The sequence below is a fragment of the Habropoda laboriosa genome, unplaced genomic scaffold, assembly GCF_001263275.1.
Source record: "Habropoda laboriosa isolate 0110345459 unplaced genomic scaffold, ASM126327v1 scaffold111, whole genome shotgun sequence".
NCBI lineage: Eukaryota > Metazoa > Arthropoda > Insecta > Hymenoptera > Apidae > Habropoda > Habropoda laboriosa.
In genome coordinates, this window is record NW_017100293.1 from 1,201,727 (window position 1) to 1,219,648 (window position 17,922).

Consider the following 17,922-nt stretch of genomic DNA (forward strand, 5'->3'; position numbering starts at 1 on the left):
TAAGGTTATGTTTTGCAATCGTATTAAACTGGATTACTGAATGAAATCTGAATTTTTTATTATTTTGATATAATGATCTTTACAATTACACTTAGTATTTAACAATAAATTAACAATAATAATATGGATAACAAAAAGTGAAATGTTAAATAAAGGCGCGAAAATAGTGCATTAAAGAAACCGCATACATGAAATCATATACACATGCTCGCTATTAAAAGCTAATAAATATTCGAAAAAATTACAAAAAAAAGTCATTCATTACTTCGTGTTCACCATGTCTAGTTTGTGAAAGTAGCACGTAAAGAAGAAAGTGTGCAACATAAGCCTCGCATGAAATCGTTCTTTCGTAAGTACTTGAACTACCAATGATTCTCCCTTGATATACAGCCTGAGAATCTTAATGTACTCTTACAAATTGACGCACAATAAAGACTAGCATAAAACGCTAATGGCTTTCAATAGGATTAATTTACGGGTAGCGTTGGAAGCAACTGGGCATCAGGTCATACCGATTTTGTTACTCGAGATGCTGTTCGCCGTATTGTGCGGTCGTGCAAATGTACCGAAATATAAAGAGATGACAGATGCTTTTTTCTCTTTTTAGTTTTAATTAAATTCACGGTAGTGATATTCGAAACATGTAATCTTCAAATGTTGAAATATTTTTAACCTAATCGATGTGCTATTATGATAGATCAGTGTACGAATCATCGCAGTGCAACATCGCATTCGTTTTATTTACGCAGTACCGACGACTTTAAGTGACGGTTGTGCAAGCGTAATTGCAATTATTTTTTTAATTCGATTAATAAAATTACCACGAAATCCTATTAGTTGATCCAGAGTAACGCCACTGCCACTCTGGCCGTCATGCACTGCGTTTATAATTTCGCAAAGGCACGTGTCACGTGTTTCACAACTATTTTAAAAATCGTAATCTTATCATTTTCAAATTAACACTGATAAACAAACATGTTTAATAGGAAACAGAAAAGCTTCACAGTCAAATTCTTTGCTCGTTATAGATGTTATTTACCGCGTATAGCACGTGGTTCGCAGTGCTTGAGATACAGTTATGATTCAACCTTTGTGGTGGTCACATCGATTGCCGAATAAAACTGAAAGTGTTTTTTTCTCTTAGTTTTATAAAAATTTTCCTCGCGCTTCTATCACAGTCTGACATATCGTAGGAAATACCCGAAATGATCCTCGTTATTACGTTTTCTTTTCAAAAGTGAAACACCATTTGTCTTGTTGAAAAAATTTGGAACATCGTTTAAATCAAGTCTGGAACGTCGTTGAAATCAAGGTATTTCTCATTAAAATGCATTTCAACCGGTTAATTTTTTATTTTCTTTCAATCGTATAATAAAAAATTACGAACGGACATTCGAGGCAGCTCACGTTTGCGGACTGTAAACATCATTGGATAAGGATTGCAAGTAGAACACGCGTAAGAATAGATCTTCTTTAATTATCGACATCGTAATTAATCGCTAGTTGATAACAGCTTATATACATATGTTCTTAATAAAACAATGCAACCACGTTTTCAAAAATTCAGCGAAACGTCATTTCTTCAATTGCCAGTTTACTTTTCAATTTCACTGTTAAAACGTAATATGTGTACATTCACATTTTCAAGAAAAGAAACAAAAAAGGAAAGGACACTCGACAATCGCCATAGTTACTGTTTAATTACAACATTTGAAGTTATTCACAAAACCACGACCGCTCTAAGATAATCTAGAAGTTTGTCCACGCTTCGTTGTTGCACCTTAAAAGAAAAACGTATTCCGTTGTTATAACACATCGAACAACCCGGCGTGTTGCATCGTTAGAGGCAGCGAGTCAGTGAACTGTCTTCGATGAATATTGTCGGAGGTTACTTAACGTATTGCAGTAGAAAGTCTGCGTTTGTCGTGACTTAAGCGGTCTTTCGTACACCGCTTTTGTTTCCGAAGGTTCGACGAAAGTTTTGATCGACGGAAAGGAATCACCTGTGAGGAGATAGCACGTACACATCGGGTCGCCTAACTAAACAATCACCACTAAGAAGTGGTCGGATCTATGGATCTCGGCGAAGTGATTGATGGTAGTTTTTTCACGGAAGTTAACGTGTTGGATTAAAGTTCACACGAGTCTGTGATCGAACCAGGTAGATAAACGTTGATACAATCATGAAATCGAGCAGTTGAGGGACCTCCCACTTGCGGACGAACTTATTCGAGCCTCAGTTTGTTTTCGGGAGAAAAGCGTTACGCGACCCTTCATCCACAATGGATGGTCTCGTCGAGATTTTCCTTTTCTTCGGAATCCTCATCTATTTCTTCAACTTCAGGTAACTTATTCCTTCACCTTTCTGATAATGCATGATACCGAAGCATTTCATTCAGGGATGGGAAATTTTATTCATCAGTTTAACCCTTTATGTAATAATCATAATAATAACAATAAGATAGTATTATAAGGCACGAAGTTAACAATATCGAAAATCGTTAGAAATAATCGATTATTTGTACGTACAATAATTCGATAGCAATGGGGATGCTAATATCGATCGATCTATTCAACGAGTCGAAAATTTTACGATTATTTTATTATAACATAATTAGAGGAGAAATTGTTTTCACGGTAATAGAGCAAAGTGCATTCTTTGATAAACGGGTTTGTTTACCAGAAAGGATGTTCGATAAGCATTCATCGTGTCGTTATTTTAATCAATCATGTACTTTTGTCCATCTGATAATTAGGTACTCGACTTATTTTCGTTTGTTTTTCAATAATCCCTCGTTGAATATATGCAACATATTCGATAGATATGAACACGCATCGATAAACGAGAATTATTTAGTATGTACAACATCGATGTATAATTGTGTCAGTGAATTTTTAATAGTTCAATGTTTCTGTTGCAATGAAATGTAATATCTCACTCTTGATAATTTAATTTAGCTCCCAGCGTGTCCTCATAATACAGATATCGTGAAACGCGTGTGGAAACGCTAATAATTCTTTTTTTAATTCAAATCAGAGTTGCAATATGCGCATTGAGATCTCGTCGTTTACACAACACACATCTTCTTCCATTCCTTTAGTGGTAGAATTATCGATGCTTTTGCGAGGGGAAAGCGCCGCATACGAAAAAGAAACGTATTATTACTAAACATTACATTATTCGCATCGCAATTCATGGTTAATTAATTGTCATTATCGACATCGCTACATAGAAATAAACAGCTGTGTCACGCTGTACAAGACATTGTACAATCACATTGTACAAGATCGTTTATATTCCTCTCAACATGTTTTTATACATGTCGCTCTTATCGTCTTGGACTTTGACAATCATTGTTAACAGCCTCTAAGTTTCAGCCTGGTTCACTAAAAACTTCAAACACACGGAACGAAAAAAAAAGAAAGAAAAAGAAAAATATTCTTATTGGACACATGCGCAGATAAACGGGATCGGTACAACGTCCGTAGTACGAGAACACGTAAACGAAACATGATACTGTCGGCTGAAACGACACTGTGTTTTTTACCAAATTACTTATTTCCTTTATTTCTTATCCTTCCGTCTATGACAAAATAAGTCCGTTAATTTATTTTTTATACCGAAAATCTATAATTATCCGCTCACGAGCTGATCAATTTCTCGATAAGCTTGTTTCTCTGATATGAAACGACAAGATCCAATATTCGTTTATGTAATCGACACGCGATACCGCACACGCGAACTGTACAATTGAGATCATATGGCAAAGTACATATCTCTTTTCTTCGACCGATATCGATTTGATTGTTTCATAAACCTGTCATAACAATTAATGTTATGCTTGATGGGTTTCCGTGTTGCATCGCACGTTGTGTATACATGTACACCTTTAGCTTTGCTTTTCTATTTACGCGTGCTTCTTAAATACAACACCTGTTCGTTTGTTCATCTTATTTTCATTTTCATCACCTAATTTTTCTAAATTTATCTTTCAAACTTTCGTGTATAATCGAAACACGAAACTTACTTTTTAACTTTTTTACGATTAAATCATTTCTTTTTAAGAATTTATCATTTATGTAACGGATACTAAATTTAGATTCAGTTTTTTGTCTCAGTATTCAAGTGAGACTTAATTTTTGAAAAAAAGAAAGATTTGAGGTTAAATTTGTGAAAAAGAATTTTTCGAATTTTTCATGGAAATAAACATTTTTCCGAGTTGAATGTACTTTAAGCAGAAGCCGGAACAGGGGTTAAAATGCGTACACGTTTTCTAGCCTTGGCCTTGTCACTTGCTTTGTTCCATGCAAGCGGAAAAGATAAAGGACTCGTTCAAAGAGCGTGTCTTTTTGCTTAGAGAGATCTTCCCTTCGTTGAACACGTGAACTATCATTAGCCTCGGAAAGTATAATTCCTAGTAATTTCAGGTCATAGAAGTGTAATTCCACTTGCAGTTGTATGATAATTATTTACGAGAGATTTTAGAAATCTAACCATCGTGGAATGCTGATAAAAAAGTTAAAAGAGACCGTTAGCCTTTGGAACAGTTCGTTCACACCCTTATCTATATATAAAAGACCTTTGGTATAATAGCTATATAATCGATTCTTCGAAACGATTCACGATCTTTTCGATAAATCCGCCATCTTTTTTTACGATCGATTCGGGCTTATTGTTAATACGATTTTGTTCGTTTATCTTACACACGATAATATAAATATTAAACTCAAGGAACGTATTTGGAAAAAGGAAACCGTGTCTGCTAATCGCAACTGCACTCGGCTGTATCGATCCGTTAAAAGCAACAGAGATCGAGCGTAAATAATAAACGTTTGCATTCGAGAGAAACACACCGTGAAATTGTGCTCGTATTATACCTGTTTGAATGCATGGCAGTGAATCATTGAAAGAGAAAAAAAAAAGGATCATGTTAAAAATTTGGTTTCATTCAGTAATACTTAGGAAAAGATCAACGTTGATGAACGTTCGATCAATTCCTTCATCGAAGCTTCGAGCTTCACTGTATGTTACATTGTATCACAACTTTTCAAGAAATTAAATTAAAGTTTTTTCAATTATATGTATAACAGATCTGTCAATATGGTCGACATACTCTCGACGCGTTTACAAGAAGTATACGCAAAATGGGAAACAAGAACAGAAGTGTCGCGGAATCCAGAATCGAGACCAGCTCGGTTTTCGATAGAGGGTAAGATTTTTGCCATGGAACATATAGTAATTATTGGAAAAGAAATAAAAAATGAATTAAACGTTGATATTTCAGAACTTCGACGGACTGGTCAACAATTATACAGAAAGAGGATACAAAACAGGGAGCAGGCTAGAAAACTTCGGGAAAGTTCTCTGTATCAAATTAAAGAGAACAAGCCATTGCAACCTCTTGTTCCCGAAAAACAGTCGTTCCTACATTATTGCTGCAATAGTTGCACTCCATCGTCTAGAGTGAGTTTCATATTTGCAAAAATCAAATTTATTGTTGAAGTTTCAAGGAAAATACGAGATCTTGTGCCTAAAAGATCGTCTTAGTAATAATGAAACAAATTTTTCGAATCTATGTCAAGAATAAAAGCTATACGAAAATCATCGATTGATACTGAAAAAATATGTGTTGTAAATGAGTATCTCGTAGATAGTTGAAAAAGGTGGGCTACGCGCGCATACACTCCGACGATACTAAAAATAGATTCAGCTTGCAGTCTCTGTAGCCAAGCTCCGCGGAAAATTACGAATATTATAGTTTAAAATGTGTAACTTTTTCTTATGATGCTACCCATACATTCATAATGACATAAGTTCATAGTAGCTTCGATTTATATATGTATGTATTTATTTCTTACATCACCGTCGATGGTCTTGATAATATTGTGGAAGTGGATCGTGTTTCGCTGTGAATAATTTTGTGAAATTTTTAACTACGTTATTTTCATTAGTAGACTGTAGGTAAGATAAAAATATTTCACAGTTCAACAATGAAATGTTCGTCTTGTAACAATTTCACGTTATAGCACACTTGTTAATACAGTTTGCGTTTCAAGTATAGAACGCAAGTGACTATACAACTACACATCTCTCGTTACCTAATTAAGACGCCATCTTTCGACGCGTATTTAATTATATAACTGTTTTATCGGATTCTGTCAATTTATTTAATCACTTGAACGTTTGAATATTATACGTAATCATACATGACATAAAAATATTAAATATATAATTTTTGTACATTGTACTTGGTACACTATTCGAATACGAAAATACCTCCACAGTAACTCTGTAATTATTTCTTTTTTTTCATACTTTATTACATGGAAGAAGAAAGTATAAAATTAAGTATGATCTACCATTATCGGATAATTACTCCTACCTATAATCGTCATATACTTCCGATGATAAAAAGATGATCACTTTCACAGTTCAATGATTCATTTCGTTACAGTGATATTTATGTATTAATGTATTATATATCAAGAAAGTTCAAATTTAATCGCCATACTAGCAATGATAAATTTCACGAACGCGTGTTAATTAAACGAAAAAAATGGTCGAGGAACCACGTGGACTTTTTTCACGATGGTTGCGTATTATCGTGGTACGTGGGTACCCAGTAAATGTAAGTCAATCATAAATGATTGTAATATTTATATTTAGTACCCGTATTTTCCTTGATGTTTGAAACAATCAAGATAATCAGCGATAACAAAATCATCATTTATATATAAGCTCCTGCTATATATTTTTTTCATTTAATTTTTGTTCTTTTACAGAATTCATTGGTAAATACTGTCAGCAAACAGTACATGCCTTATGGTTTAAATATATTGGTAATTAATCCAGGCTCATCATTGTTCTCCAAACTGTACTGTTGCATTTCACATGTTTATAATTTTAAAGAATATGCTTACCCAAGGGTAACACAAACAGTAAGTTGTAAATCTAGAAATGTTTTATTTTTTAAATAAAAATATTATTCCCTGTAAATTACATAGTTAATTTTTTATAGGTTTTAGCAGACGAAAGATTGAAGGAAGCAATTAAATTGACTGCTTGGGAAACAGTTACCAATGAGAGGTGTAGTGAAAAAGTTGCCTTGGCAAAGGCAAAGGCTAGAGCCAAGACTATAATATCTCAAATGGAAAGCAAAATAAGCAATGTTTTACTTAAAATACTGGCATGGATTCTTTACAAATTGATGCCATGTTTTATACAATCAGCTGTAGTATTACCTTCTCAAATAGAAATGTTGAAGAAAGCAAATGAAACCGGTCTTCCTTTGATACTGATTCCCTTACATCGTAGTCACTTGGATTATGTTATGATTAGTTTTATTTTTCTAATGAACAATATTAGAAACCCGTTGATCGCAGCTGGTGATAATTTGAAAATTCCATGCGTTGGGTATGTTCTAAGTATATGTACATTATGTAATTTTAATTTTCTATAATATTATGTTATTGGTAATCATCTTTTATATATTAAATAGGAGGTTTTTGCGTGGTTTAGGCGCATTTTTTATAAAACGACGGATTGATCCTGTTGTAGGCCGTAGAGACATTCTTTATCGTGCTACGCTTCACACGTACATAATGGAAAGCTTAAGGGCCGGCCATAATATTGAGTGGTTTATAGAAGGTGGACGTACAAGAACTGGTAAACCATGTATGCCAAAAGCTGGGATTTTGAGCATTGTTCTTGATGCATACATGGATGGAATTGTTGAAGATGCATTAATAGTACCTGTTGCAATGAATTATGACCGTCTTGTTGATGGAAACTTTGTTAGAGAACAGCTAGGACAACCAAAGGAAATGGAAACATTTGTATCTACAATTAAAGCTATATGGTCTACCTTAAAGGGCAATTATGGTATTGTTAAAATTGATTTCTCTCAGCCTTTTTCACTTAGGGTAAGACATTTAAATAACGTTTATTGTTGCGGATAAAATTTGTCGTCAAATCCGCATTTTTACTAATCTTATAACTTTTACTCTTTGATGAATAGGAGATGTTGAAATCTTTTCAAAACCAACAAAATAAATTGGCTGCAGGAAAAGTAACTCCTAATGACAGACCTTTAAAATCTACAATGTCTAGTTCATCGTTGTATGGTACAGATATTGTTGCAGAAGAGTACCGTCAATTAGTTGACAGTATTGCGCGACACATTGTGTACGGTAAGGATAAAGCAATTAAAAAAAAAATTAATTTGTCTTATACTGGATATTAATGTACAAGAATTTTTAGATTGTGCTAGTTTAATGCCGATCATGTCAACCAACGTTGTTGCATTCTTACTTCTGAATAAGTTCCGAGATGGTTGTACTTTAGATGATTTAATTAAAGCATTTGATTTAACGAGGCAAGAATTGGAAGTCCGTAATAGAGACATTGCATTCTGTGGTGAAACTATCGATATTATAAATCATGCTGTTAGTAAGATAATTACTTTATAAATACTTTATTACGATAAAATATATATATCATTGGTTATCTTTTTAGTTGGACATTTTGGGTCCAGGTTTAGTACAACTGCAGCGTCAAGAAATTACGGAAATAGTTGATGGTCAGTCAATCAAATCAAATGTTGTTACCGCAATCCGTCCTGTATCGATTTTACCAAATGTAATCGAACTATCTTATTATAGCAATACAATGCTAACCTGTTACGTTATGGATAGTATAGTAGGTAAGAGAAGACATTGTGTTTTAATTTACTCAATTTCATAACGAATCCTTTATATTTTCAGTAACAGCTTTGTATGCTGAATTGCAGTCACAAATCAATGATCCAGTGGCTATTGCACAAAACAATATTACAGTGTCTCAAGATCTTTTGGTTCAAAGATCACTTAAGCTTTGTGATATTTTTAAATACGAATTTATTTTCTGCAAGCCATGTCAGGATTTAGAGTGCGTTATTGAAGAAACTATAAAGAATCTCTCATATACAGGCATCATCACTTTACAAGAGGTACTGTATACTGATGCAACTATTGCATTATATAAATATTACTCATGTAAATTATTTGGTAGGAATGTTATTTGCAAGAAGAAATGTGGAGTAAAAGATATGCGCGAAATTTTGATGACAGTTCAGATGAAGAACATTTTAAAGAAAACAGGGCTAAAGATATTCAATACAAAGTAAGCTAATATTTATACGTTTTGATATATTTTTAAATACCAGTGATTAAAATATACTTTAATTGGTTTTAATAGCTGAACTTGGTACCAGAATATGCTGAAAGAATGGAATTTCTTCATATATTATTACGACCATTAGTCGACACCTACAGCCATAGTGCCTTTACTCTTCGGAAATTGGTAGGGCGATCACTTTCTGAAAGGGATCTAGTTCATGAAGTTTTAAGTGAGCTAAAAACAAATTTTGATCGTGGTTTAATTAATTACGGTAAGTAATAGCAAATAACTTCTTCTTATAATACGTATGGCTATCAATGTATTGTTAATTTTGTTTTCAAATAGGTGAGAGTTTGTGCGTTGATCCAATAAAGAACTCTTTAAAATTATTCGAAAAATGGAATGTTTTGGAATGTCATCCACAAGAGAATGTTAGAATTTTCTATCTGAAAGACGAGTATGATGCAGACTCGGCTGTAACGAAAGTTCACGATACGATAGCAACTTTTAAGTGGACGAAAAACCCAAACTAAGAACGTATTTCTATAATGTACTATTTTTTTACAAAAAGACAAGTTATTATAGAGCTTTGTACATAGTTGTTTAAAAGTGTGAAATAAGATTTAATTCTCATGTACATTAAAACATGTAAATTTGAAGATTTACAAATTGTTCTACGTCTAAACTTGGTGAATAATTATAAAATCATAATATGGTACAATTAAATTTTAGATTTGAGTTATAGGGTAATGTACGAATAATGTACAAGCGGTTCATATGATATTACTGTACACCAAAAAAATATTATAGACTTATTTCGTTATTAAAAATAGTCTTGTGTACTATTGAATTGAGTACCAATGATTTTTTTATTAATGTTAACGAAAAGAAATATACTTATGTATGATATTATAAAAAATAAATATAACAAACGAGTGCTGTAATTTTTAATACACTCACGATTAGAACCTGCCATACAATTCCGATTCAAAACTTAATGACTGATGCAACTGGATAACTTCTTCGCATACTCATACACTTTTCTCTATCGATAAATAATGAGTCGACTTTAGATTTTAAATCACCCTCTAAGTTAGTTCTAGTACGTAGAAGTTGCTGATGTTGCGCTTCAAATCTTTGTAATTTTAAATTCATATCGTGTATCATTGCATTTATCGTTTCTACTTCCTCGATCATTCTACATGAATATGTAACCAATATGTAATATTTACAATTGCGATCATTAAGGTTTATAAAATTCTCGAATGTACCTGAGCTGAGCGTAATCTTTACATAATTCTGCTGCAGGTCGATGAGTTCTACTTTCTAAGCGAGTGTGTGCGACTTTGAGAGCAGAACTTTTATCCGCGATGGCTTTTTGCATTAATTGCAAATTCTTTTCAATTTCAAAGATTTCTTGTTGAATCTAAAGTTGTAAATACAAATTAAGTAACAAAAATTTAGAAGCCAAATAATTTGAATTACTTTATGTAAATGTATTTGTAATTTCTCTTTTGCTTCTAGTATTTCTGCAGCCCTTCTGGCCAAAGCATTATTTGTATTTCCCCACGCTTCCCACATTTCATGACCAACTGCGTTTATCGCGATTTCTATGTCGCTTCGTAATTGATTAGATCTTGCTCGTTCTGTCTGTGATTTTTTCACTACATTATCGGAAGCTTCAACCCAAGATTCGGCTTCCGTAACGCTTCAAATTAAAAATTGTACAGCGTAAATTATAAACGCGACTTGAAATTAATACAATCGTAGATTAATTGTGTCAATTACCTATTATCATATTTCTCAATGCCACCGTAATATTTTAATCCACGACTAAAATTGTTCATTTGATGACATGTAATATCAATTCCAAGTGCAGTTTCTTTATTCTTTATGTCAATCTCTAGTTGATTCTGTACTGCTCTACTATTTGTAAGCTGAATATAAAGCAAAGAATTGCAATGCTCTGCATATAGTTATAGTTTCACACTTACCTGATTAATACATTTATCCGTAAAATGTTCTAATTTATTTTGACAATTTCTAACTACTTCCACCTCTTGTAGAAGAGCATGCTCGACTTGATCATGAACCAAGTCAGAACCTATGTGTATTTCAAAAAGTATAATATACTTTCAGGATGTATGTATTTTTATATTTTTAATTTAGAGGTTAATATATTAAACCTGTTCTAGCTTCGCGATAATATAAACACTCTTGCGCTATGTGCAATTGACCCTCTAAACTTTGTATCGTCGTTTGTAAGTCACGACGACACTCTTGCATCTTTGTATTTTCTATTATTAATCGCTCCAATTCCGAAGCTACTTCGTTTCTCCAAAAAGTGGTATCCGTAATTCTTTCCCCTAATTTTCTACCTGTTTCTGTTTGACCATTTTGTATTTTCTCATCAGCCTCTCTAAAGTTACGTCATAATTCATTTAAATGCGGATTGCTGATATTTAATATATCGCTTTGTATTTTGTAAAACGTCAGAATCTTTTTACCGCATCATTCGAACAGTATCCTGACGTAAGCTTTCAGAAAAATTTCTATTACTATTCGCTTCGTTATAAAGCTTTAGTTGATTCTGCACCCATTCGTATGGGCCATATCTTGTAAAGAGTGCAGCCCGCGCTGCATGCGCAGGATTTCTATCGAAGCCAGTCACCAAATTTGGAAATCGTAATGGTTCTGTGGCCATTCCTTTTGGCATGTAACAGGTATCAGCAAATAAATTTGTGACAGGTTGAGAGGGTCTAAAATAATGATCAAAGAACTATAAATAAAATAATAATTTATACAAATAACTTAAAATGAATTCTTGTTTAATTTACAATGGAGATGCTTCTACGGTTTCATATCCTAAAGTAGGTCGCCAGGAATGTGGTTTGGGAGTTTTATAGAATTCTCCAACTCTAATCGAAATCGGTGGACCGGCAATTTGTTCCATACAAGGAAGTACACCCACAGTACTCCATGGTTGGAGTTGCTAATTATACAGTAATTAATTAATACAATTATTATTTGGTATTTAAACCTGTATAAGTATGTACCGAATACATAACAGTTTCCTTCTTCGCTCCATTTTTATGACTATCCATGACGTTCTTAATAATTTAAATGTTTATCAAAGGATTTATAATATCGGTGAACATTTTATTTTTGTAAAGCAATTGTATTCGGTTAAATTAATAATTTTACAAAATAAATCGGTTCAATTTAAAATGAATGTTTATTTGAAATCCGGAAACAAAGTTGTCACGTGACGTCTGTCATATGATTCTAGCCTAGTCAGGTGCTACCTTCTGCTTGATCGTAGTCGATCAGTACTTATCTGACTCGCCCAGTTCTGTCTAACTAAAAAGCATCATGACTCGGTTTCGCAGTATTTTCTATCTTTTTCTTGTGTTAACCATTGCATTTGAAATTTTACCTTCACACGCCGATAATGCGGTACCTGTATTGCTATGGGGTGGATCAGTTAATTCTGATTTAGCAATAAGTGCAGTGAACCCATTTTTAAAGACTACCAGCGAAGAATTTGATCTTTTTCTGCGCAAAAAGTTAGAAAATTCTCCTCCAGTTCTTCTTTATGTAAAAGATAATCTGTGCATCGAAGATTTAGTGCAGCACAAAGAGGTTATTATGGTGCACTTGGACTGTGTTAAGTTAAACTCATTTATTTATAGATTTAAATATTAATAGAATTTTTTAAACATTGCAGCATCTTCAAAAGGTTGTTACTGGTGATTCTTTGCGTTATTTTCCTGCAGTTGAAAAAGCAGTGAATACTGTTGAAGATTTACCTTCATACAATCAAACATACAATGATTATGTGGATTCAGTATCTGATGGACAATTATTGATTGTGCCAATTAGTAACTTAGATATTATTCCAGAAACATATAAGACAATAAAAGACTCCAGTCCTAATTTAATAGCTCTTCTCACAGGAAAATCATGTAGTTATAGACGTTCTGAACGAATAAAGAGAGATACTCCTGGAAAGGATGCTTCTAAGCATTTTATTGTTTCATCGAACAGAGTGCTATTATATTCTAGTCAACCATTGTCATTAAAGGTAATATTACTCATCAGCTTTCTACTATAAAATCATAATTTAATATTCAGTATATTTCTTATATTTCCTTTTTGTATTTCATAGATTGAAGGGAAAGATGAAATACAACTTCCACTTAAGCTTACAGCTAGTGATGAACCAGGCACAAAAAAATCTTCTGCTAATTTAATCCTGCTATTTAATGGAACTGATGCAAATATTCTTAAACATAAACTTGTATTTATGTTTGAAGTTAAAACTGCAGGATATTACACACTTAAAACAATTAATTATTCATATTACACCAGCAAAAACACTCCTGACAATGAACAGAGTTTAACAACAAATATAGATATTGTTTTTCCATTTAAATTTTCTTATCATTGTTCACAAAATGTTATGTTCAAGAAAGGTTCTACTGTCTTGAAAATTGCTGATTTACAAGTGCAACTAGATGCACAACAGAATATCAACAATAGCACAAAAGCATTTAGTGATGCATATGATTGTGTTGGTTTTACTACAATTCCAATTTGGACTGGAATATTTGTTACTGCCATATTAGCTTTAATTATGATTTGGGGTCTTGCTATGATCATAGATATTCGTACAATGGATAGATTTGATGATCCAAAAGGAAAAGCAATTACTGTTTCAGCTCAGGAATAATATAGTAATGTTAAATTGTTACAGATATTATGTATATACATACCATAGTAGTTGTGACCTAATAAATTTTGAAATAGATTTTCAGTTTCATGCTGATAATTTATGTATGTATAATGTACATTAAGAATGGTTTACAGTACTTCTGATGTTATAAATTTTGCAAGTATATGTAATTGTAACATTAATTTCAATTGAATGCAATAACATTTTGCTGTAAGATGATAAACTTAATCATTCCACTTACCTAACATTATGTATTATTTTCAGTATTTGTATATTTTTTGTATATGATAGAGTTTCTTTCCATAGTATTTGCAGTGTATAATTTGTAAAAAAAACTTTGTTTTATAATGATAAAAGGACACAATACTATGTATTAGTGAATAAATAAGTAAATATGCCACTGCATCTTTCAATAATAGAACGATGTTGTTATATAATTGATTGAAATTGACAAAATTTATAAACAATTTCATCTGACATTTTCTGTATTATAGTATGTTCTGTGTTGACTATAATGAAGTATACATATTAAATAGTGTTAATGTAGTTGTTTACATACATATACATATATATACATACACGTATAATATATATACATGCATATACATATATTTTTTTTAAAATCACTCTAAACTTTAATCCTTTTATTAATTTTCATTGGTTTTTCTTTCTTTATTGTTGCTTTATTGTTACTGTTTTATGAAGCGCTTAATACAAATTTTCAATGTATAAAAAAGTTTAATATAAAACTGTGTAATTGGATTCATTGTATATTATCTATACATTACATACGGGAACTTTTGCACCATGTACCACAATAAATACCATAGAGTAAGGTGGTAAAGTAATTAATTGTGTGGGTTCTAATACTATAGGTTGAAATGGTGGTAAATTGCCATTAGGTAGCAATTGTAATATTTTTCCATTTAGTTGTATAGATCTAAAAATAATTAAAGTAGAGTAAACTATCTTTCATAACTTATATATGTAAAATAATAACTATTATATACCTTGATTGTAAACTGTCAGAAGTAAGTGCATATAAGTATACTTTAGCATTTTTATGATACACAGGAATTCCTTCAATAATGATAGGAATAGCTAATTTATCTATATTAACACCATATATCGTAATTGCTGGAATATTATCAATTAAAGCATTCTTAGGAGTGCAATGTGCATAAAAACGAAGAGAGCTGCGGTCTGTAGATGATAGCTGTAAAACTTTTTCCGAGACAAACTGCTTATAAATTACGCTAATCCACCAGTCAGGATTTGCCATAATATCAGGCCCAATCATAGCATAATATCCACCCAACAATGATTGCCTTGTAACAACATTTACACCTGCAGTTGCACTGTATCCCAATTTATCAAGCCACAAAAATCCAGCCACAAATCTATCTGACAGTTTTGGAGCACCTCCACCATAAGCTGTACTTGTCTCTGCTACAAAGAAGATATTCATCAAATTTGAATTTTTATTTAAAAGAAATTGATAAATATATACTACAATTACAAACATAACCACATAGGTTTTCCTGATAATTGGATTGCTTCATTCATAGATTTAATTTGCATTGGTAAAAGATTAAAAGTTGAAACATTTATAAAATCCTCTAGTTTAGTTTCCCTTCCATTAAGGTAATATTGATGCCATGTAACATAGTCTACACTATTTTTATTATTTTGTAAGAATGTTTCTGCATAATGTTCTCCCATATGTTTTATATCTCCTACATGGTTTACTTCTGGACCCACAAGAATACTTTCACTATATCCCATTTTATTTAACAATTGTCTCAATTTATAATAATCATTTGCAAGTTGAGTTGCAGTAATAGTTATATTAAATACATGATTGAAGGAATTTGGTTCTGAAATTGTATATGTATATTATGCATTAAATACAATAAACAAATAAGCCAATAAAGTATAACATATAATCTTACCATTTCCTAGTTGCCAATCTAATTTCATATTTTTATTCTTAGCAAATAAAATTATATCTTTGGCATTAGTGTCATCCCAGGAACCATTTACAGTTCTGATTAATACATTTATATCAAAGATCATTCGCAATTTTGCTTTTGTTGCAAAATTATATATATTCTCAAAATCTATGTCATTAATTGTAAAATTACTTATGTCAGCGTCATCCACCGGGCTAATTATTTTCTCGGAAATTATTTGTGCATAAGCCGGTGCAAGGTGCCGAGCTAAATTTATGAATTTACTGCTCTTAATTGGAAAGTTTTTCATATCACGAAGTAAAGATGTATCAAGACCAAATGATAAGAATTTATTTGATACTGTTCGTAAAAGCAAATGTCTTGAATTTAAATAAATTACTCGAGTATTAACTGTCTGATTTGTTGTGTTATTTAAATTCCATGCTAATAGTAACAAAAATATGACACAAAAACCCACTATTGTTAAACTAAAAGCGGGATATATTCTTGATTCTGAAATTTAAAAAGAAATGAAATTTTTTTATGTACAATCCATTAAAAACTATAATTAAAAATTTTAATTTCAAATAACACGCAGGCATGTGCAATGTGATGTATAATATGGCGGTAGTATTATATGTACATATATACAACTTCACAATGTTAATTTCATATAAAAATAAATAAAATGTTTGTCATAGTGCACATTTCCTAAATTATATCGTACATATTAAAAAATAATTTTACAGTAAAATAATTTTAATCAAATAACTTACGGGTTCGAACTTCATCAAGCCTCCCATACTGATTTTTACCTTGATTATTGGTTATAAAGTAACTCATGTTAAAAGCGTTGTATTTGTCAAAAAATAGTGTATATAATTACTATTTAATTTTTAGTAGAAAGCAAATACACTTTAGTAGTTTAATAACTACCTGTTAAGTAGTTTAATAACTACCATTTCCAGCAATCATAAATTATACGTAGAATGTAAATTCATGATAAATTTAACTTCGACTACAGACTTCTACTATAAATTTCTCAATACAATTTTATTAATTAATTATATTTCATATAAATCTTTTTAAAAATCATAAATACATGTTGCAATTTAATTTGGTTTAATGTACTCATGTTCCTCAATACTTAAAAAATTTAGTCTTGAAATTGCTTTTAAGGATGGCGTCAAATAATTTATGGACGAAATGTTTTGTTCCCTAAAAACTGATTATGTTTCCGCATTTGCTTTTTATCGAAATATTTGTATCTTGTATAAATATTTCTATCGTTGGTTAAAGAAGAAGATCCCTTTTTTCGTGCATATTTTTTCTTTATATTACTATATCCCGGTTTTTGTTCTATATTAAACCGTCTTGTAAATCGTTCCTGTTTAGAAACTGTAGTAATTATGTTAGAATTACACGCAACTTATAATCCTTACATGCTTGTTTTGAATTTTAAAATAAAGAATATTATTTATATTTGCAGTACAAATACCTTCTTCTGAAATTTGTTCAGATATTGAATCTAAACTAGAACTTGATGATTGTAAAAGTAAAGATCGACTTCTGTGCACTGCAATACGATTACGATAAGACAAACTATGCCGACGTTTCTGTTTCTTGTTTAATTGTTGTCTTGATTCTGAACTACTTAATTCATCTTCAGCCCAAAACGGCCGATCAGTATCATCTGACATTGATAGTATCGGTGCCGGAGACTTAAAATAAAAAAAGAAAGAAAAAAACATATTGCATATATTTCTAATAACAATAACTTACAACTTTTTGAGAAATTCCGAATGTAAAATGTTTATTCCTGACATCGGGTTGATTTAATTTAACGGATATTCTAGTATTAGATGATTGATTTTCATAACCTTCGTCATCATCAGAACTTTGTATCATTTTTCGTGTATCGCCACTGGCATGATAACCCATTATGAATTTTATTTAAATTTTTATGGCCGTACAATTGCAAAATCTTATTATTTTCATAGATTTGTATATACTGGTAAATTTTCATTCATTTTATGTGTATAAAATTTAAATGTTTGTAAGAGTCATTTAGAACAAAT

At 31.6% G+C, this 17,922-nt stretch overlaps 4 protein-coding genes across 4 annotated transcripts; 2 read left to right on the forward strand and 2 right to left on the reverse strand.

Annotated features, from left to right (window-relative positions):
• Nucleotides 1–2,282: 2,282 nt before the first annotated feature.
• LOC108573832 (glycerol-3-phosphate acyltransferase 1, mitochondrial) lies at nucleotides 2,283–9,918 on the forward strand. The gene is given in 14 exon segments (XM_017936310.1): nucleotides 2,283–2,344; nucleotides 5,092–5,210; nucleotides 5,286–5,464; nucleotides 6,784–6,939; nucleotides 7,020–7,414; nucleotides 7,500–7,923; nucleotides 8,019–8,190; nucleotides 8,261–8,445; nucleotides 8,516–8,702; nucleotides 8,764–8,987; nucleotides 9,050–9,160; nucleotides 9,236–9,428; nucleotides 9,503–9,694; nucleotides 9,890–9,918. Coding segments are annotated over 14 exon segments (2,628 nt in total).
• Nucleotides 9,919–10,144: 226 nt separating this feature from the next.
• Nucleotides 10,145–12,261, reverse strand: LOC108573899 (tektin-3-like). The gene is made up of 9 exons (XM_017936383.1): nucleotides 12,214–12,261; nucleotides 11,995–12,149; nucleotides 11,665–11,916; nucleotides 11,344–11,576; nucleotides 11,152–11,261; nucleotides 10,946–11,094; nucleotides 10,643–10,865; nucleotides 10,429–10,583; nucleotides 10,145–10,355 (listed from the first exon to the last, which is right to left on the reverse strand). Exons 1-9 carry the CDS (start codon nucleotides 12,259–12,261, stop codon nucleotides 10,145–10,147), a joined length of 1,536 nt encoding a protein of 511 aa, XP_017791872.1.
• A 205-nt stretch (nucleotides 12,262–12,466) lies between these two features.
• On the forward strand, nucleotides 12,467–13,927 carry LOC108573880. Its single transcript, XM_017936365.1, has 3 exons — nucleotides 12,467–12,799; nucleotides 12,885–13,241; nucleotides 13,326–13,927. The coding sequence occupies exons 1-3, from the start codon at nucleotides 12,530–12,532 to the stop codon at nucleotides 13,887–13,889; spliced, it is 1,191 nt and encodes a 396-aa protein (XP_017791854.1). The 5' UTR covers nucleotides 12,467–12,529; the 3' UTR covers nucleotides 13,890–13,927.
• A 677-nt stretch (nucleotides 13,928–14,604) lies between these two features.
• LOC108573887 (heparanase-like) lies at nucleotides 14,605–16,687 on the reverse strand. Its single transcript, XM_017936370.1, has 5 exons — nucleotides 16,621–16,687; nucleotides 15,845–16,357; nucleotides 15,416–15,769; nucleotides 14,903–15,341; nucleotides 14,605–14,832 (listed from the first exon to the last, which is right to left on the reverse strand). Exons 1-5 carry the CDS (start codon nucleotides 16,685–16,687, stop codon nucleotides 14,670–14,672), a joined length of 1,536 nt encoding a protein of 511 aa, XP_017791859.1. The 3' UTR covers nucleotides 14,605–14,669.
• Nucleotides 16,688–17,922: the final 1,235 nt, after the last annotated feature.